Raw genomic sequence first — 22,739 nt, 5'->3', positions numbered from 1 at the left:
TTGTGATAATTTTGCACTGAAAAGGGGCAACACAAACTACGAAAACATATTGTATTACATAAACAGTTTATACATAGAAAAAATTAAATTTTCAATTTATCAAAATATCCACCATTAGCACTAGCAGCTATTACAGCTCTGCATAATTTGGGTTCGTTGTATTCTAAACTTAATTGGCGTTTTAATCAGTTGTCGAAGCTATTAAGGTGTGCTGACCCCAAAATCTTTTAAAAACCTGGGCCAAGTTTAAACCAGTAACCAGGCATCACAGCTGGCAAAGGGGTATGTCTGACTGCCATTATTGTCATGTATCTGGTCTGTCTTCTCATCATGAACTCTTGCACACACATTCTGGACTGCAATCCCCATAAGCCACTGCACCAATCACTGCACACAGCTGCTCCTCGTTTCCCACTGAACTGATTGCTGCATACACCTGTTTCACATTTACCCACATGCATTTAAGCCACTCACACACACAGCCACCTTGCGAAGTCTTATTGTTCCTATGGTCGTAATTCTAAGCGTTTTCCTCTGTGTTGGATTATCTGTGTATGACTCTGGACTGTGTACCCCGTTATTGATTCCTGCTGCCTGCCATTGCGACCATTGCTTGAGTATTGAACTGTTTCCTGGATTACCTACGTTGTTCCTGTTTTCTGGTGTTTACTCTTGCCTGTTGACACATCTCAATAAATGCTGCAAATGGATCCGCACGTCTCAGTCTGACTCCTTGTGACAGAAGACTTCGCCACTACAAGGATCCAGCAGCTTTATTCTCCAGCATCACAATATGGACCCGCATGAGTCTGTAAGCAAGATGGCCTCCCTTCTAGAGTCTCTTGACAGGATGACCTCCCTTCTAGACTCTGTTCGCAAAATGGCTGCCCTTCCAGAGTCTGCTCTCAAGATGGGCCCCCTTCCACAGCCATGGCACAAGATGGCTACCATCAAATCAGAGACTGCGCCGCCAGAGCGCCCTCCAGTGACTGCGCCGCCAGAGCGCCCTCCAGTGACTGCGCCGCCAGAGCGCCCTCCAGTGACTGCGCCGCCAGAGCGCCCTCCAGTGACCGCTCGCTCAGAGCCTGCTCTTCCAGAGTCTCCGCTGGAGACGCCCAGCCCTCCTGAATCTCCGCTGGGGTCGTCCAGTTCTCCAGAGCCCGCTCCTCAAGAGCGTTGTCCAGAGCCCGCTTCACAAGAGCGTCGTCCAGAGCCCGCTTCACAAGAGCGTCGTCCAGAGCCCGCTCCTCAAGACAGCCTTCCAGAGACTCCGCTGGTTCCGCCCAGCCTTCCAGAGACTCCGCTGGTTCCGCCCAGCCTTCCAGAGACTCCGCTGGTTCCGCCCAGCCTTCCAGAGACTCCGCTGGTTCCGCCCAGCCTTCCAGAGACTCCGCTGGTTCCGCCCAGCCTTCCAGAGACTCCGCTGGTTCAGCCCAGCCTTCCAGAGACTCCGCTGGTTCCGCCCAGCCTTCCAGAGACTCCGCTGGTTCCGCCCAGCCTTCCAGAGACTCCGCTGGTTCAGCCCAGCCTTCCAGAGACTCCGCTGGTTCAGCCCGGCCTTCCAGAGACTCCGCTGGTTCCGCCCAGCCTTCCAGAGACTCCGCTGGTTCAGCCCAGCCTTCCAGAGCCTCCGCTGGTTCCGCCCAGCCTTCCAGAGACTCCGCTGGTTCCATCCAGTCGTCCTGAGATTCCTGTCTGCCCGGTTCTGGTCACGGAGCTCATGCATGGACTGTTCCCACCCACCCTCCCTGCTGCTCCAGTCCCGCCACCTCTGTCTCCTGACAGTCCCTCTGCTCACCCACATCCCACCTTCGGTGCAGAGGACTTGCCGTGGGACTGCCAGTCTCCATCGGTGTCCAGACTGAAGAACCCCTCACCATCACCTCCAGTCTCAGAGTCCTGGACTCCACCTCGGCCCTCCGACCCTGCGGCTCCACCCCGGCTCTGTGCTCCCTCGTCTCCGTTGTCGGCCGTCGGCCCACCAGCTCCTCCGGGCTCCATCGTCTCTCCGGCTCCGCCCCGGTCAGTCGTCGCCCCACCTTCGCCTCTGGACTCTACTCCTCCGGCTGCGCCTCGTCACTCCGTCCTGCCGGCTCTGTGGACCTCCTCCCTCCCGTGGGCACAGCCTCGATCCTCTGTCACTCCGGCTCCGCTGCGTACCTCCGGACCTCCATCTCCGCCGGGGTCGCCAGAGCCTTGGGCTCCGCCTTGGCCCTCCGGATCCTCTGTGTCACCTAGGACCATCGACTCTCCGGTTCCGCCTCGGGCTCCACCGGCTCCACCTCCGTCGGTCGGCCCCATGCAGGAGCCAACCCTTCCTCCGCCATGGCTTCTCCCTCCGTCGGCTCCGCCTCAGTTCGTGGTTCCAGTACCCCTACATGGACCTGGCCTTCCATCCCTCCCCCTGTTCCGCCTCCGCTCCACCACCCTCCAGGTTGTATTATGTGGTTAGAGCGTCTGGAAGCCGCTCCTTGGGGAGGGGCTCTGTCATGTATCTGGTCTGTCTTCTCATCATGAACTCTTGCACACACATTCTGGACTGCAATCCCCATAAGCCACTGCACCAATCACTGCACACAGCTGCTCCTCGTTTCCCACTGAACTGATTGCTGCATACACCTGTTTCACATTTACCCACATGCATTTAAGCCACTCACACACACAGCCACCTTGCGAAGTCTTATTGTTCCTATGGTCGTAATTCTAAGCGTTTTCCTCTGTGTTGGATTATCTGTGTATGACTCTGGACTGTGTACCCCGTTATTGATTCCTGCTGCCTGCCATTGCGACCATTGCTTGAGTATTGAACTGTTTCCTGGATTACCTACGTTGTTCCTGTTTTCTGGTGTTTACTCTTGCCTGTTGACACATCTCAATAAATGCTGCAAATGGATCCGCACGTCTCAGTCTGACTCCTTGTGACAATTATTATGTAATTAAAATGAAAATTATTATTGCTGGTCTTTAATAATAATGTGAAGTTACTTTAATGTATTTGCACCAAAAAATGTTAGGGATTTATGCCACACTTTGCCAGGGGTGTTTCCAAAATTTTGGAGGGCAGTGTAAGTAAATTATAATTTTGATGTATTACTTTTTAAAGTCATAATTTTGACTTTTTATCTCACAACTTCAACTTTTTATCTAATAATTATGACTTAGGTATGTATATATTTTTTCTTATTTGGCGGAAATGGGAATCAATAATTTTATGTGTTTTAGTAAATAAAAAATGTTTGAGTGTTTAGTTCACTAAAAAGGGATAGTTCCCCCCTCAAGTTGTTCCGAACCTGTTAGAATTTATTTTTGGCTACGTCAACATTCTTCAAGAATATCTTCTTTTATGTTCTGCAGAAGAAAGAAACTCATATAGGTAAAGAGTGGGTAAATTGTATTTTTGGGGTAAACTTTTAATGCTGTTATGTTTAACTTTTAAAAGAGTTTCTATTATTTTGACATTTCTGTGGTAAAATAAGATGAATTGGTTTCAGGGCCACCACTAAATTATGTTGAAATTATTTGGAAAAACTCTTTTTAATAACCTGTGCAACTCAGTTTGGCATTGAAAATAATTTCTTTTAAAGTTTTCAAAATTTAAAAAACTGCTATTTTGTCAAGGGTGTTGCTTTGTGGTTAGCCTACTAAAGCTTTGTTCAGGCTGTCAGTCCAAATCGGATGATTGACTGTCCACATTGTGTATCGCAACTGTATGATTGCCAAGTTCCATTGTTACCAACAGAGTTCAGTGGAACCTGTGACCATAGTTAGCTAACGGTACTTTTGGGAAATGCATTTCTGTTGCAATAGAAGTTGTTGTTATTGCTACGCTAAAAACAACAATAACAGCGATACAGTTTGCAATACAGATGTTGTCTTACAACATAATGTCATATTGCATCTTATGAGGCAACGGCACAAACGTAGGAAGTTAGAATGTGTTGCTTTAATCCGAGCTTTAATCCAACTACTAAAACTCAAAAAAGGTGCGTAGACAGGGCCATAACTGGCGTCTGTGGGTCTGTTTGAAATCATGTAAATAGCACAAATAAATAAATAGAACAAAGATGTAAATTAACAATATTTATGTTTTTTCAAGGTGCGACACAACGCGGAAAAAAAAGAGAGTATTATCTCATTATAATCAGTAATTATGTCCCCACTGGATGCAACAAATAAAGTTTATAACTGGTGTGAGTATTGCTTTGAAAGCTGATATTCTAAATATGGTAAGGGTGTAACATTTCCATCACATGCTTGAGGTATTCAGCCAATCAGAACGCACTGGATAGCTGGCCAAACAAAGCACACCGCACAAATTTCACACAATTTTTACTTTTTTTTTTGTTTCCAGCCAAAATATCTAAAAATTTTCTAGATGAGTAAAAATTATTTTCTTGTTTTCAGAAAACATAGTCAAAATTAGAACAAGCAAAATAATCTGCCAATGGGGTAAACCAACAATTTTTTTTTTTTATTTCAAACAGAAAACAAGATTATTTTTCTTACCCCATTGGCGGATTATTTTGCTGGTTTCAAGCAAAAACGCACTTAATTTTGTGTCGTTTTTTCTGAAAACAAGACAATAATTTTTATTAGTCCAGAAAATCCTTGATTTAAGAATTTTTAGATATTGTGGCTGGAAACAAGACAGATATTCAAGTAAGAAAAGCATTTTTTGCAGTGCAACCCACATATGAAAGTAGCTTGAAACTATTTTATTAAAAAATGATCAGATTTCATGTGATTTTTTTGCTGTTCACACTTGCTAAATTGCAATCGGCTATGCACAAATCAGATTTGGACTGACAGTCTGAACAAGGCTCAAGTCTCTTTGATATTCTGGGGCCAGTTGAAAAAACATACCCACCATGTTCATACTGTGTATAAAAATAAATAGTTTGATTAACTAGCAATTAGTCAGGTCAAGTCTTACATTTCAGATTCAAATTAGGCCAATCTACCTTTTATGTAACTGAAAGTTATGACCAGGCTTATAAGACTAAGCAGTTTATGCAATCAGCCCCTGCTCCTTAGATATGACTAGTGATGACTATATCTCTAGACACAATCCCAATCGAATCAAATGTTTTATATCTCAAGGGTGGTGTCCATGATATCCTAAGATGTTTTATAACAACTTTAATTTCAGTCAGTGCAAACAGAGTGTTCGCTACGCAAAGGTCATCTGGCTTACGCTGATCATCGTCATTACTGGTAAACTTTAGCATAACTGTTACTCAATAAGACCAGACTTGCCGTGCAGGATACGCTTCAGTCGTTTCTGGGTGGTGGCAGATGTCATGTCTGCATGATCTGTACTCTGATATGTGGTGAATGAGAGCGTTGGTTCATTCTGATGTTCGTGTTTTGTTGTTATGTCTGTGCAAACCAGGGAAATAGCTAACAAGTGATATGTAACTGTAAAGGTGGTTTAAACATTTAACCCTTTTTTATGTATTTATGTAAAAAATGCAACAGTGTGCCATAAGTGTGTCATAATCCCTTGGATTTCTGTTTGTTTTAAGGGCAAATACACTGTTGATGGATTTGTTCCAATGAGTTTTTAAGCCACTGCTAGTTTTGATTTAACACATATTAAATTCAAAATGCCTACAAAATTACAGTTGAGGTCAAAAGTTTACATACACCTTGCAGAATCAGCAAAATGTTAATTATTTTACCAAAATAAGAGGGATCATACAAAATGCATGTTATTTTTTATGTAGTACTGACCTGGGCCCGTATTCACAAAACATTTTATCTTAGCACTAAGAGTTCTCCTAAATAGCAGTAAGTTTTTTGCTAAGAGTTTTCTCTTAAAACCTATTCACAAAGCCGCTGAAACTAACTTTTACTAAGGAATAGAGAGAAGTCTTAATCTAAGAGTAAGGGCGGGGTTGACCTTGTTGCTATGGATGATGTCAGCATGCTAACTAACTATGCACACAGTGATTGGCTGATAGGGGAGGGGTCTCTGTCAGAGATTTATTCATTAAATATTGTAGAGGGCGATATTATGTTGCCATATACAAATAAAGGTTTAAAAATGAAGAATTCGCCACTAATGTCCATTAGTGTCAATAATTAAACAAGTATATGTTCAGCTAATTGTCAGCCTCTTACATGTGTGCTTCTCATAAACAATTAGCAGATATGCATATAAACAACATTTTAATTGACCGACTAGAATAATCATGGCTGATAGTAAGACATGCAAACGTAAAAGAAAACTGAACTGGACTTAAGAACAGATTCTTACCCAACCTGTTAATGAAAACAAGGATATAATCAAAGGAAAATGATTATGGATAACCTCCAAAACCAAAAAAGATTTGTGGGAAAACATATGTGTGCCAATAAATGCAACATGTTCCTAAAATGTTTACGTTCCAAGGCAGATAGCTGGCAACAGCCATTTTAGCCCTGACAAAAAAAAAAAAAAAAAAAAAAAAACTAAAGAAAAATGGAAACCATAAAAAATGTTTTGTTTGTTTTTACTGGTTAAAATAGAAATTGTATTGGTTTTAATGGTAACTGTAATAGTGCCTCTTAATCTCTACTTATAATTAGTCACCTTCTATTGGTGGCTTGTTAAAGCCACTAAATCTTAATTGAATATGTCCCAAAAAAGGACAGGAAACCATTTATTAATGCTCTTAATGGCTAAAAGTTAATGGTTTGTAATATTTGTAATGGTATTTGTAGTGGAAACTACAAATTTCTGTGATGTTTTTTTTTTTCAGCAGAGAGGATAGGCCTAGTTTGTGATTTGGTTTTAGTGACTTAGGAGTCCTCTTCTCTACTCCTAATGTTTCACAGATTTAGGAGCTGATTTTAGTGTTAAAATGCTTTGTGAAATACTCTTAGAGCAAAAATGTAGGAGTCCTAAATTTAGGATTGACATGCCCTTTATTTTTAAGATTTTCTCCTAAATCACCAAGTTATGAGCTACTTTTAGCCTTAAGATGTTTTGTGAATACGGGCCTCAAATGCAGCTATTACAGAAGGTTCAAATGCTCACTAATGCTTTAGAAGGAAACACAATACATTAAGAGCCAGGGGTGTAAACTTTTTGAATTTAAAGATCAGGGTAAATGTAACTTATTTTGTCTTGTGGGAAACAAGTAAGTATCTTTTGTAGTTTCTGAAGGGCAGTAGTAAATGAAAAAATTATGATATTTAGAAAAATGTTCACAATTTCATTCTGTTCAAAAGTTTTCACCCCCGGCTCTTAATGCATTGTGTTTCCTTCTGGGGGATCAGTGAGCATTTGAACCTTCTGTAATAGTTGCATATGAGTCCCTCAGTTTGTAAAGATTGATCTCAAAATCATACAGTCATTGTTGGAAAGGGTTCGAATACACAACATGCTGAAAAACCAAAGAATCTGTGCGACCTAAATGATTTTTCTGAAGAACAGCGGGCAGTTTAACTGTTCAGGACAAACAAGAGGCTCATGAACAACTATCACTAAAAAACACAGCTATGGATCATTCAGGTAACAACACAGTTTTAAGAATCAAGTGTATGTAAACTTTTGAACGAGGTTATTTTTATAAATTCAACTACTATTTTCTCTTGTAGACTATATGTAAACATCTTTTATGTGAAATATCTTATTCAGGTCAGTACTAAATAAAAATTAACATGCATTTTGTATGATTCCTCTTATTTTGGCAACATTTTGCAGATTTTGCAAGGCGTGTGTAAATCAGCAAAATTGCCTGATTGCATAATCGCACACTGTTACATAACAAATCTTAGCTTTTTGTAGCTGTATTGTGGTTGATAGTATGTGCAGGACTATTCAAGGTTATCTGAGGCTAGTGTATGCATAAGAAATAGAACAACAATTACAGACAAAACATTTTCATTTATTTCTCTCTTTAATCTCTTTTTTTTGGACAAATAGGAAATGTGCAGCACATCTTTAACAGAGGTTTAATACTAAAAATGAGAATATAATAGTAATAAATATAATAATAATATAGATTACAGTGATTCCACCAGTGAAATCACAGTTGTTTGACAGTGTGCATGTTCATCATGACAAACATGAGTAAAAAAGACAAAGCCTGCAGTTTCAGCTTCATACCGTAAAGGTAAATTTGATTTAGATGAATGTGGCAAACTGTAGCCAAGCTTCTGTGAATAATAGTCCTCCATTGATGAAAAAAAATGCATAACATAAAGGTTAAGCAAAAGCAAACAGAGTACATATTGTTTGGAAAGCAAGATACTCGTTTAGGTCGATTGAAAGGCTAATCTCAATCTCAATCATAATGACGTGCGTTCACCACATCCCGTTCCTGACCAGTAAGAACATACATCAGGAGGAACCACATTGTTTGACATCAGCGATTGTGTAATTGAGGTTTATTGTTGACATTGTTCTGCGAATATTAAAAGCTTAGATTCTAAAAAATAAAAGCCAGAAAGAGAAATGAACAGGGATTTAGGAGTTTTCATTTTAATGTCCAATCTTTAGTCTCTTTTGTTGCTTCAACACATATCTTAATGACATTTACAGACACAAAGAGGTCATTTAAATATATAGTATATAAAAACAATTAGTTATAAATCAGTTTAAAATCGCTATTGAGTGTTGGGATGCTTGTTTCCCATATTAAAGTGGTTAAAAGAAATAATCTGGGTTTAATAGTGCAGCTTAATTGACAGCATCACAGATACAATAAGGTACTTATTATAATAGCTCCTTATTGTACTTATAATGGCTCTTACAATGGAAGTACAAAAAAACTAATTATTTTCTTTAACTACAGCTTAATTTCTATTCACCCCCAGAAAATTTCTTTAAGAGAAACCACTAAAATGCCAGACTCTTTGGATCCTGTTTTGAGTTAATACAACATAAAATGTGACACGAATCGTACCAGAGGAATCGCTTTATGAGAACGCCTTTTAAAAGAGAAAGTACAAAGGTTTTGCATTACTTGAATAAAGTATGCTGGCACAAGAACTAGATTATTCTGTTGTCCAAAATTCAGGAAGACTGCATTCCCAATGCACGATTGGGAATGACATGCTTTTGCTTTCAGCATGACAACATTTCTGCTATCTGACGTTTTCAAAAGTGTAGTTAGATGTGACGCCAAAAAAAGTCACAAAACACCCAAGTACAAAAAAGTAGTCGCTTTTTTTACAAAAAAGTCATTTGTAGTACAAACCCCTCTTATGAGAGGGTCAGCATTTCTCCTTCACAGAAACCCACTCCAACATTCAGATCAGACTGTAACGTCTGATTAAGAAAATCCATCTTATGGCACTTTCGGTACGACCGTCCACCGGTCCGCTTCTGGAAACATGAATGGATTCCTGCAAATTCCAACTTGTGTAGGATGTTCGCTCACTCCCGTTTGGGCTCTGAAAGTCCCAAGACACAGTGCTCCTCTGAGGGATTCTCAGGTAGCAGGAGAATAACGTTCCTCCACTTTACTTCGTAATCAAAAAGGGGCAACATGACAGCCATTGTAGTGAGGTGCTACGTCTCGGCAGATGAAGGCGAATGCGTCACAATCTCCCCACAGTCTGTTTCTGACAGATTCTCAATATCCTGCTTGGCTCCTTCCTCAACTTCCAACTCAAACTGAAACTTGTCTCCACCGTCAGTTCCCGTTTCGAAGAAGGGAGGGGAGGGACTCTGTGGTATCATGCTGTGGTACCAGTTCCTGTTCTCCTCTAAAGTGTCCAAAATATCCTGTGCATCTGGATGCACCAGATCCGCCCAGGTCTCCCATAGGGGATGCGCGATGTAATCAATGAAACCAACCTAAAAGGAAAACAAATAAAGTTAGTTCCTTCTAGATACTGCTTGATTTGACCAATCCCTGGTAAAAAAAGATGGAATGCCCACCTGAGACTTCTCCACTGAAGCAGTGTGTTTGTCACACATCGGGCTGATCTCCATGCCTCGCTCTCGCTCTCGGTCACCCTGGTGGAAGAACTCTTCCATAATGCGGTCCGTCCATTGGCGGTACAGATCTAACGGCTTGGTGGGATTGCTGAGATCGGCGCAGTGAACCATATTTCGTAAGACCTGTGGACATTGTGAGAGAGGATGATGAATGATATTGAGAAACCAGTAGTGACGAAACAAACGTTGTTGAGGACACACAAGCCAGGACTCACCTGTATCCTGTCTGTATAGTTGTCCAGTAGCAACACTCCCGAACTGGTCACCTTCTTGGTCTCAACCATCGTCTTTAAGTCAGCCAGTAAGCTCATGTGCTTGGACATGTCTGTTGCTAGTACCTACGGAAAGAGATGGAGACTTAGGGTGTGTTCACTTTTGAGTAAAACAAACTAAGTGTAAACGCTCCCATCCAAACCCTGACGCGCACCAAACACGTGGACCGAGACTGCTAAAGAGATAGGTCTCGGTCCACTTTCAAATAAATGGTGTGGTTCGAAGGAAATATCAAGGCAACATGGATCAAATACTTATAAATGAACCAAAAACATAATATAATGACATGATGCGATGCAGATCGAGCTGTGTATCCAAAACAAATTGAGCAGAGGGCAAACATGGAGCAACAGGGAAGTAAAGTGGCTTCTGCTGAGAAGACAGATCGGTAAATGGGTACTTTGATGTAATACACCCGCAGTCCCTCTATGAGTGGAACGCACCTTTTCCCTTTGTTTGGAGTGTTCTGTGAGTTCCGTCACGAAATATACATCATTCAACCCAACCAATTAGATTGTGAATGTATCTACAGTATATGCCTTTAGGTTCAGTATATTTAGGTTTGCTGTCAAAAATGCCAGTGTGAACACTAAGTGGACCAGGACCAAATGTATAATTTTTTCTTTTTGGTCCGGACCAAATGAACCAAACAAACTAAACTACAATTTGGGGTGTGTTCACAATTGTCTAGGGTGTGTTCACACTTGATTAAAATGAACTCTGCAGCGATTGTTCTGTTACTACGGTTCATCTGAGTAAGTGTAAATGCTGCCATCCGAACCCTGGTGCACACTAGAGGATGGATACCCAAGCCGAGCCCGACGGTACCCGACGGAACCCGACGGGCCGGGCCGGGTTCGGACAGATATTTAGAAAGGATGCTCGAGTTCGGGTCGGGCTCGGTCACATCAGCGCGATAGTGCGCCTGTGTTATAACGGCGTTTTTTGACCAGTGTGCACTGATGCTCTCATCTGTTGACATTTCCGAACGCTTTCCTACAGTTGCTTAATAAAAGCGGGCTTTCCACACAAAAAAAGTGCATGTGTCATTAGTATGATAAAAAAAAGAGATTTTAACTGTGTCGGGCTGGGATCGGGCTCGGACATAAATATCTTAATGCTTGTCGGGCTCGGGTCGGGTTCGGTTACTGCTCTGTCGGACGCGGGCCGGGCTCGGACAGAAAAATGCGGCCCGATCCGCACTCTAGTGCACACCAAACAAGTGGACCTTAGACCGCTAAAAAGATGGGTTTCGGTCCACTCCCAAACTGTGGTGTGGTTTGAATGAAATATGAATGCAACATGGATCAAATTCTTCTAAACGGACCAAAAACAGACAATGCGATGCTGTGCAACATTATTTAACGACGCGGAACAGGTGGTGTATCCAAAACAGAATGAGCAGAGGGTAAACATAGAGCAACAAGGAAGTAAAGTTCCTTTTATTGCTGTAGGTTGTTTGCTCTGTTCAGAAAAAAATTATTTAAATTGTTACAATGTTGCATTTGTTTTCAACATAATAATAATAATAATAATAATAATAATAATAATAATAATAATAATAATTAATGCTTTTCTGAGCAGCAAATCAGAATATTAGAATGAATTCTGAAGGATCATGTGACTTGAGTAATGATGCTAAAAATTTAGCTTTGAAATCACAGGAATAAAATAAACTTTAAAATATATTCAAATAGAAAGCAGTTTAATTTTAAATAGTAAAAATATTTCAAAATTTTACTGTTTTTGCTGTACTTTGGATCAAATAAATACAGGCTTGGTGAGCAGAAGAGACTTCTTTAAAAACATTAAAAATCTTACTGTTCAAAAACTTTTGACTGGTAGTTTCAAGGGGTTTGTGCCGAAGCATTTGAACTCTCCAGCTACCGAGCAAACTGTGTTAAAAAACACAACCTTTATGTAATGCTAACGTCAAAAGTATTACTTTTGAAATCTTTCAGCAATGTTAAAATTGTTTTCAAGTCATAACATAAAATTGTGCAAAAAATTGTTTTTTTTAAATCAATACTCTGGCCCTGCAAATCATAATTCATGTGAAAATGAATACAACTCGTCTGAGTTTTAGTGCCTCTAGTGTTCATTTCAACTTTAAACTGCAGCGATTCTAAGTATAGGTATGTTTTTTGATTTTTAGTTTTTCACCACAAACAGTGGATTCACACTTCATCTATGTCTAAACGAACCGAAAAAGTGAGAAAATGCTTCAGGTTTTGAAACAAACACTCCTAAATTTGATTTCAAATACACATGGGAGTTTCGTTTGAGGGCCAAAAGTTGCCCACACAAATTTTCCTCATGTTCGAATATGCCACTTTGCAACAAAAAGCTGCTTGATTTGAAAGTAACTTCTGTGTGAGTTGTGTGAACACTAAAAGCATAAAGCGTCAAATGCCTACCATATCAATGACCATCTTCCTGAGATTCTGTCGCTGCTTCTTGGAGAGGTTTTGGAAGATATCGCAGTTTTCCCCTTGCAAGAGCTTGAAACCAACTGCTAGGTGATGGTTCTCCAGAACAGACTCATCATTGTACATGAGCGCCAGCTCGGAGTCTGCAGCAAAGACAGACACAATGTTTATGAGAGACATGAAACAGTCATAACATTGAGGCTTTGCTCTTCCATATGGTTTGCGTTTCAATAACTGCAGCAGTAAACACGCATAGCCTTCAATATGGACTGTAGATAAAAACACACTCACTGGTATTAATTAGGAACTGGTTTGAGACCCCTGGGTGGTCCACATCATGGATGGCTGCTGCAAAGATAGCGGCAAGGATCTCCAGATCTGTAAAGACCGCCTGTGGATAATAATAAAAAAAGACTGTATTACACTATCCGGATCAACTTTTCCCAATGCATTAAACTTGGTAAAGCATTTTGCACAGTTTAAGCATTGTAACACAATGATGCATGTTGAAACAGTTTCAGTTTTGACTCTGTTTGCCACTGTCCTTTAATAAAACAAAAATATTTTGCTCAAATCTTTTTTTTTTGCTCAAAAATGAGCTGCAGACAAAACATTGCACGCTGTTTAGAGATCATGCATCATGACAATTAGTCACAAAACAGTTCAAAGGGCTTCGGAAATGGCTATGACTGGCTGTAAATGTGGAAGAAAACGGTTTGATCATTTTTATTCTTTTGTTTCTATTTTATAATGTATTTTATTTTATATGTTTATACTAGTGGTGGGCCGTTATCGGCGTTAACGTGCTGCGTTAACGTGAGACTCATATCGCGCGATAAAAAAAATATCGCCGTTAATCTATTCTCAAAGTTGGGTTGGGAGCTGGGTCTAAACTACGCAAGATATGATGACTTTAACCTTGATATTTTAGCGCGGATGACGTATACCTAGTCGAATTGCACTGTAGGGGGCGAGAACGAGTCTTCAAATTATGTGAAATTACCACAGCAAATGAGACGCGCAGAAGGCTTCAGTTATGAAGCCGCTTCAGGGCGGGTGCGTGCGTTGCTAGACCCTTTTTACTGGGGCACGTGACCCAGTGAAAATCTGCTGTGCCCCAGTAAAATCTCAAGTTTGAGTTATAATTTACTTTGATAATCACGAAATAAAGACATTAAACTATATGCAACAACTGAATTGAAGCTTCTAAAAGCAACGCAGTTTATTGGAAGACTATGCACGCAGATAGGCTATCCATACCCGCGCGCCTGTGTATCTTACGGGAACGCGCACGTCGTACAGCATTTTGCGCAGAAGTAATTGGTTACACAAGTTTGTATAGTTAATTGTGTTGTAAATGCAATTGTCAAGCAGTTTGTGATGCATTTTGGAAACAGGAGATGAGCGCCTGGTCTAATGAGCCACCTGGCTTGAGAAACCCGTTCTCAAAGACTTACTTTTCATTATTTGGGTAGCACACATATTCTGAATGCCTTCAAATTAGCCATTTTAATCTAGATTAATCTAGATTAATTTCAAGATTTAATCTAGATTAATCTAGATTAAAAAAATTAATCTATGCCCACCACTAGTTTATACATTTAATTTTTGTCATTTAAATGTTTTCTTATTTCTTATTTTATTCATTTTTAGAGTTCTTTTTTAAATGTATTCTATTTGTTGTTACATGCAATTTTACAGATTTTTATTTTGTTCTCTGACTTTGTATGCATTTTAATTGATTGGTTTATATCTTTTTATTCTATTGTTTTGTTTATGCATTTACATGTATATTTTTAATTTATTTTTTATTCTCTTATTTTTATGCATTTTATTTAAAAAATGTATTTCTATTTTAATCTGTTATGTTATATTTATGCATTTTGTTCATTTGTTTGTATTTAAATCCCCTCTTTTATATTAAGCATTTTACAGTTTTTTTATTTCTATTTTATTCTCTTATTTTCATTGAAACATTTTCGTTTTTAAAATTTCTGTTTAAATGCATTCAAATTTTTGTTATATGCAATTTTAAAACATTTCTATTTCATTCTCGTATTGTGTTTTATGTATTTTTTTTAACGTTTCTATTGTTTTGATTATGCATTTACATTTTTAATTTCTTTCAAATCTATTCTCTTATTTTTATGCATTTTATTTTTCATTTATTTGTATTTTAATCTATTATTTTATATTAAGCACTTTACTAAATTCTTTTATTTCTATTTTATCTTATTCTCATTGAAGCATTTTTTAATTCCTTTTTAAATGTATTCTCATTTTTAAAACATTTTTATTTTTATTATATTCTCATATTTTGTTTTATGTATTTAAATTTATTGTTTTGTTTTTGCATTAACATTTTTTCATTTCATAAAAGTTTATTTTCTCATTTTTATGCACTTTATTTATTTATATTTTTAACTTTTATCTGCATTTAAATTTTTTCATTTATTTGTATTTTAATCTCTTATATAATATTAAGCAGTTTACTGAATTATTTTATTCCTTATTTTATTCTTTTATTTTGATTTAAGCATTTTCATTTTTATTTTTTGTTTATTTTGTTGCTATATGCAATTTTATAACATTTTTATTTCAATTTTATTCTCTTAATTGTTTAATGTATTTAATTTTTTTTCATTTATGTTTTTTTCTTATGTTTTGTGTATGCATTTAAATGTCCTAATTTCTTAAAATTTTATTCTCTCTTTTTTATGCATGTTATTTTTAAATGTATTCATATTTTAATCTCTTATTATCTTGTAGTTATGCATTTTCATTTAATTGTAATTTATTCTCAAATTTTATATTAAGCAATTCAATGAATTCTTTCACATCTATTTCATTCTCTTATTTTCATTTGAGCATTTTCATTTTTTATTTATTTTTTGTTATATGCAATTGTATAACATTTTATTTCTATTTTATTATTTTATTTAGGTTAACTTTTTTCACTTTAATTTATATCTATGTTATTATATTGTTTTGTTTATGCATTTAAATGCTTCATTTCTTAAAAATTTATTCTCAAATTTGTATGCATTTTAGTTATTTTTTATTTTAATCTCTTATTTTGCATTAAGCATTTAACTTTTTTTTTCATTCATTATCTTATTTTATTTTTTATTTCCATTTTATATTCTAATTTATTAGAAAGCACTTGAAAAGGTGCTATATAAAAAAGCTTTAGAGCTTTACTACATTTATAAGACATTTACGAGTTGTTTCTTACGTCCAGTGCAGGTGTGGACAACAGGATGTGTGTGGACTGGGCCACGTCAGCTGCGTGTAGACTGTTGTGATAGGCCACATCTGCATGGTAGTGATCTTCAAGGGTCATCATGTACATCACAAAGGTCTCGACTGGGATCTTAAATGTCTTCATTAAATCTCTCTCCTACAGAACAAACACGTGCTTTAGTTCAATTTCATTTTTAAAAGCATCTCGTGAGATGGGATTTTTGTTTTGCGCACTAACCTGAAAGATGGCGTACATGCTGCAGGTCAGCGGCCGATGGTGAGAGTGCTCTGAAACTTTAAAGATGTTCAGACCCCACTTGTTAATGTCCTCCAGGTCCTACAAAAGGCAAGGGAGGACATCCATTCAATTACGGTGCAATTCTCAATTCTCGAGAACAATATCCATGCAACAGGTGGTCTTAAATGCATGACAATACCTTTGAGAGCAAGTCCTCCAAATCTGTTTTGACGCCGAAGCGGGCCGTACTGCAGCTGCTGGACAGACCAGGGCCGTGCGCGACCTTCCTCACCCCGCTGATCTGAGTCATCAGCTGCTGCTGCCTCCTCTTTCTTTCCCGCGATTTCGAAGTGGGCGATGGGATCTCCATTTCATTCTGTTTATCTGCAGGGGGAAAAGTTTTCAGCCCGTGATTGTTAATTTCAGCACTTACACAGTCAATTCACAACAGAGACCATGACTTTTCAGACTTGCTGAGTGAGTACAAGTCAGCAAAATGAAGTTCGATATTAGTAAAAGCCACCTACAAGAACTTCTCCACCAAGTTCAACAGGTTATGCAACAGCTAAGTGTTGAATAAATGAAAAGCTTAGACCGGAGTGATGGTCCAGGCTGGTTTATGCTGGTTTAATGCTGGACCAGCACAGCAATGGTCTTGCTGGAAAGTTGACAAGTTTTACTGGTTATGCAAGTTTGATGAAGTCAAGTATGATAGCATTCATAACACACTGAAACGAAACGTTTAAACTAAGTTTCAGTTTGCCTAAAAGCAAATAAGTCTCCCCATAAAAATACTGAAGTAGTGTTGTTAAACATATTCACAAGCTTTACTGACTTCTGAAGTTATTGTGCTTTCATTTTTCTAATAGATCATAATGATGCATATTTTAAAACAAAATCACAATATGCAAGCTCTTTTGAAGTTGTCTTTATTTATAGTAAAAAAATAAAATTACACATCGACTAACAAAATGATTTTAGTTTTATTTCAAGCGCAAATTCTACTTTCATACTGTAGCTAATTTAGCTTTGTTTCTTAGTTATAAAAAGCAAAAAAAGTTTTGGCTATGTGTTAAGAAAATATATTTGGTGAATACGGTGAAATTCAATTATAAAAAGCTACAAATAATTATATTGACCTACTTCAATTAACATCTTGGCTCATTTCTAAAGAAAATATACTATGAAATTATGATCTTTTAAATAAATAATTGTTTTACCTTGTATGAATGTTTTTGGAAAAATATTTTCGATCAATACTAAATGCGAATTCAAGGTTTGAACCGAACAAAATGAAAAAGTTAGAAAAAGCAAAAAAGTATTATACTGACCTGCATTGAGTAACATTTTGGCTCTTGTCTAAAAAAATACATAACATAATTATGGACCTTTTAATAAATAATCATATTTTTACTGTTTATGAATGTTTTTGTCTTTCGAAAAATATTTTTTATTTAAATACTAAATGTGAATTTAAGGTTTGAACCGAACCAAATTAAATATAAATATGGTAAAATTAAGTTATACAAAATGAAAAAACTATTATATACTGACATTTTGCCAAAAGGAAATATATTACATAATTATGGTCTTTTTATTAAATAATAATATTTTTTAAATATTTTTGTTAATACTAAATGAAAATTTAACTAAATAATAAACATGGTGAAATTAAGTTATAAAAAGCAAAAAAGTATTATATTGAGTAACATTTTTGCTCATGTCTAAAGAAAATATACTACTTATTTTTATTATTTTTTTTTTTAATAAAAAAAATGTTTTTACTTTATATACATTTTTTTGTCCTTGGAAAAACAAATATTTTACAAAATAATAAATGAAAATGTAAGGTTTTAACCAAACCAAACTAAACATAAATATCCAAAGTATATTTAAGTAAATGCCGCCGCCAGTCCAACTAAAGTTGTCTCTAATATTATTTCTACTGAGGTCTTTTACGAGAAACATCTGAGACAAAGTTGAAACTTAAAACACGCTTGAGAAAACAATCCAAGTCTCCTGAGAAGAAAGCGATCTCTTGATTTTTTTCTCCAGTGACGTCTCTCAGAAGCACACATTGGTTCTTCTTTTTCTAAACATCTCTTGTTTCTCAATCGGGAGAGTTGAGCCGCGTGTGAGCTCTGGCTAACACTGCATATTAAGAGTGTTTGTCTGAAAATCTCCCGCTGATGACTCTGAGTGAGTGTGTAGGCTGTAGGACTCTGAACGGCAGGGTTAGGAGAGTACAGTGACCCTGTGGCATCTGACGCAGACTACAGTTTCAGCCCTCCTCTTTCTCACACTCTCTCTCTCTCTCTCTCTCTCTGTCTCTCTCTCTGCGTAGATGCCAGACCAGATCAGACTGGTTTGAATAACAGAGGTGCATGCAAACCACAGACCTTCAGCAATGATTAAACCCCCTCTTTCTAGATATCAATGTTTTCATGGAGGAGCTAGACAACCTCGTTATCCACAAGCTTTTATCACTAGCGCCATCTGATGTATGGCTTTTACCAAATTTCTCAGTTTCTTGGTTTAGCCCACTTGTCTGAAACACTGTATACTGTAGTAAAAACAGTGTATGATTTAGAGATCTTGTCTGATATGTGTTTTTGAGTATTGCATATTGTTGTTGAAACAAGTTACAATTAAAACAAAAAGCTAAAAATTATTATTTTCCTACTATAAGTAACATTTTGGCTCGTGTAAAGAAAATGTATGACATAATTATGGTCTTTTTAATAAAAAAAAAAAAATTGTACTTTGTATGAATGTTTTTGTCTTTGGAAAAATACATATTTTTAATAAATACTAAATTAGAGTTCAAGGTATTAACCAAAGTAAATATAAATATGGTGAAATTAAGTTATAAAAAGCAAAAAGTATTACATACTGACCTGCATTAGAAAATCTATGGCATAATTATGGTATTTTTAATAAATAATAAAATTTTACTTTGTATGAATGTTTTTGTCTTTGGAAAAATACATATTTTTAATAAATACTAAATCAGAGTTAGGTATGAACCAAACTTAATATAAATACGGTGAAATTAAGTTATAAAAAGCAAAAAAGTGCATTAAGTAACATTTTAGCTCATGTCTAAAGAAAATATATGGCATAATTATGGTCTTTTTATTAAATAATAATATTTTTGCTTTGTATGAATGTGTTTGTCTTTGTAAAAATAATATATATTTTTTAATACTTAATGAGAATTCAATTACTTAATTATGGTCATTTAAATAAATAATCATTTTACTTTGTATAAATAAATAAATAAATATTTTTTATAAATACTAAATGTGAATTTAAGGTTTGAACCGAAATATGGTGAAATTAACTTATTAAATGCTCACCAAGGATGCATTTATTTAATTAAAAATATAGTAAAAATATTGTGAAATATTATTACAATTTAAAATAACTGCTTTCTATTTGAACATATTTTAAAATGTTATTCATTTTTGTGATGCAAAGCTGATTTTTAAGCATAAATACTAAACGTAGCAGTCTTTAGTGTCACACAATCCTTCAGAAATCATTCTAATATAATGATTTGCTGCTTGAAAACATTTATTATTATTAATATTGAAAACATTGATAATAAAAATACTACAGTAAAAGTTTAAAAAAGTTCAAAAGAATAGCATTGATTTAAATTGAAATCTATTATAACATTATACATATTGTGTCTTTACTCTCCATACTTCACGTTTAAAACATTTATTGCATCCTTGCTAAATAAAAGTATTATTTAACTTATATATATATAAAAAACTACTGACCCCAAACTTTTGAACAACCTGTATTTGAAAGGATGACTCCAACTAAAAGGCATTTGGGTTATTTGCTAATTATGCACACCGCTTTTATGAACTCATATTAACTGGGGTTTAAGGAATACAGTTGAAGCCTCAGAAAAAAACACGATGCATTAAGAGCCAGGGAGTGTAAACTTTTGAACAGGATGAAGATGTGTACTTTTTTATTATTTTACCTAAATATCATATTTATTTCATTTATTACTGCCCTTTAGAAGCTACAGAAAATCGTTACATGTTTCCCAGAAGACGAAATCAGTTCAATTTACCCTGATCTTTAAATTCCAAAAGTTTTCACCCCCTGGCTCTTAATGCATTGTGCTTCCTTCTGAAGCATCAGTGAGCGTTTGAACCTTCTGTAATAGTTGCATATGAGTTCCTCAGTTGTCCTCAGTGTGAAAAGATGGATCTCAAAATCATACAGTAATTTTTGGAATGCGTTCAAATACACAAAAAATGCTGAAAACCAAAGAATTTTTGGGACCAGAAGGATATTTCTGAAGAACAAACAAGGGACTCATGATCAAAAAAAAACACACAGCTGTGGATGATTCAGGTAACAACACAGTGTTAAGAATCAAGTGTATGTAAACTTTTGAACGGGGTCATTTTTATAAATTCAACTCTTGCTGACTATGTAAACATCCCTTATGTGAAATATCTTACTCAGGTCAGTACTAAATAAAAAAATAACATGTATTTTCTATGATCCCTCTTATTTGAGTAAAATAATTAACATTTTGCAGATTCTGCAAGGTGTATGAAAACTTTTGACTTCAACTGTTTATTAAAAATTAAATTAAAAATAATAAACATTCATAAGTTCTATTCTATTCTATTCGTAATGCAATATTTCTTAAATCCCCAAGCCTTTAAACCCTCAAGATCAAAGGTTTAAAAAGGAACAACGTCACCATGTAATACGTTTTCATACAAGATTTTGAATCATCTTCTGAAGACAATGAAAAAAATGTTCGGACTCACCTAAGAATGTGTTGGAGATGAACTCGGACACCTGGTTTCCAGAGCGACTCATCTCAGACAGATGTGTCAGTTCCCGATTCAACATCCTCTTGAACTAAAACACACACAAAAAAAACCCTTGGTAAATTACAAGACACATACAGTATCAATATTTCTAGACTCACCAGTTCCTCTTAGTATATTTTAACCAAGCAATAGATGAAACTCAAGCAAAATCCATATTAATCGACGAATACACGGCAAACAGTGTATTCCATTGAATAACTCTCTCCTGTCTCACAAACACACACCTTAATGTAACCCCACGACACTGAGAGCAAATAGTTGACTTCAGGCATCTTGGAGTCTTCAGTTAGAAGCCTAAACACTGAACTCTTCTAATCTGCCCTTATAGACTCCAGCGGCTCCCCAGCATCTCTCCTCATCTCATCCCTCTGCGTTCTCTTTCACATCCCAGTCTGGCTCGGATAAACAGCCACCGTCATGAGAGATCCAGACAGAATTCCATGAGATCAGGAGATCGTCTGCATCTGCCGTACAGTGGGTTTCCAACACAAGTCTTGTTTCTCTCTCGGTTATTTTCTGTCTCCCTCTGTTCACCCTCCTCCTCCTGCTTCTCTCTGTCTATCTTTCTCTCTCTCTTTTCTGGCTTTACTCCACATCCACTGCTGTGGCACACATGTAAACACTCAAAACCTGATATACAATGCTTTGCTTTTGTACTTAGGTTTAATTATTTAAATTTATATGCATATATATATACCGGCATATATATATTATATATCCATATGTGACCCTGCACCACAAAACCAGTCTTAAGTTGCACGGGTATATTTGTAGCAATAGCCAAAAATACATTATATGTGGGTCAAAATTATTGATTTTTCTTTTATGGTAAAGTAAAGATCATGATCCATGAAGATATTTGGTCAACTTTACACCGTACATATATCAAAACTACATTTTTGATTAGCAATATGCATTGCTAAGAATTTAATTTGGACAACTTTAAAGGCGATTATCTCAATATTTCGATTTTGTTTGAACCCTTAGATTCCAGATTTTCAAATAGTTGTATCTCAGCCAAATATTGTCTTATCCTAGCAAACCGTACATCAATGGAAAGCTTATTTATTCAGCTTTTGAAACACTTATGACTTTATTTGTGGTCCAGGGTCACATAAATGCTACAAGCAACTTTATGTATAGTTTTTTAGTTCATAGTTCTTTGGTCTGTAGTCATTTAAATCAGCATATCTGAGCAAATTCTCATAAATGTTTGCATTAAAAAAAGCCAAACAGAAGTGCTGCAACTCACACAAATATATCAACATATATAAGACATATCTGTTCAAATCAGCTATATTTCCGCAATGTGTTGTTCTGGGACGTTATGTACATGGTTTTGCAACAGCCTATTTTTACTTAATATAGCAAATATTGTTTGTCCAGGGAATGCAAATATGCTAAAATATGTCTTGCAAGTTGCATTGGATAAAAGCATTTGTTAAATGCATAAATGCAATGTAAGTGCACTTTAGCTGATGTTATACTAGAACTAGACACTGTTGAACTGTTGAGAGGTCAAAAAGACTAATATATATATATATATAATATATATATATATATATATATATATATATATATATATTATATATATATATATATATATATATATATATATATATATATATATATATATATATATATATATATATATATATATATATATATATATATATATATATATATATATATATATATATATATATATATATATATATATATATATATATATATATATATATATATAT

The 22,739-nt window shown here is 36.2% G+C and overlaps 1 protein-coding gene across 2 annotated transcripts in view; it reads right to left on the bottom strand.

Moving 5' to 3' along the window:
* Positions 1-7,867: 7,867 nt before the first annotated feature.
* Positions 7,868-22,739, bottom strand: part of pde4bb (phosphodiesterase 4B, cAMP-specific b) — a 128,145-nt gene continuing 113,273 nt past the window's right edge. For both annotated transcript variants that reach the window (XM_073849893.1, XM_073849894.1), the window contains 9 exons: positions 20,926-21,019; positions 16,317-16,501; positions 16,118-16,216; positions 15,872-16,036; positions 12,928-13,027; positions 12,625-12,779; positions 10,150-10,272; positions 9,875-10,057; positions 7,868-9,790 (listed from right to left, as the gene is read on the bottom strand). In XM_073849893.1, coding sequence (XP_073705994.1) covers positions 9,503-9,790; positions 9,875-10,057; positions 10,150-10,272; positions 12,625-12,779; positions 12,928-13,027; positions 15,872-16,036; positions 16,118-16,216; positions 16,317-16,501; positions 20,926-21,019 — 1,392 coding nt within the window. In that variant the 3' untranslated portion in view covers positions 7,868-9,502. The remainder of the gene's footprint in view (positions 9,791-9,874; positions 10,058-10,149; positions 10,273-12,624; positions 12,780-12,927; positions 13,028-15,871; positions 16,037-16,117; positions 16,217-16,316; positions 16,502-20,925; positions 21,020-22,739) is intronic.

Source organism: Garra rufa, chromosome 10 (assembly GCF_049309525.1).
Source record: "Garra rufa chromosome 10, GarRuf1.0, whole genome shotgun sequence".
Taxonomy (NCBI): Eukaryota; Metazoa; Chordata; class Actinopteri; order Cypriniformes; family Cyprinidae; genus Garra; species Garra rufa.
This window is presented reverse-complemented; position numbering and strand designations above follow the sequence as displayed.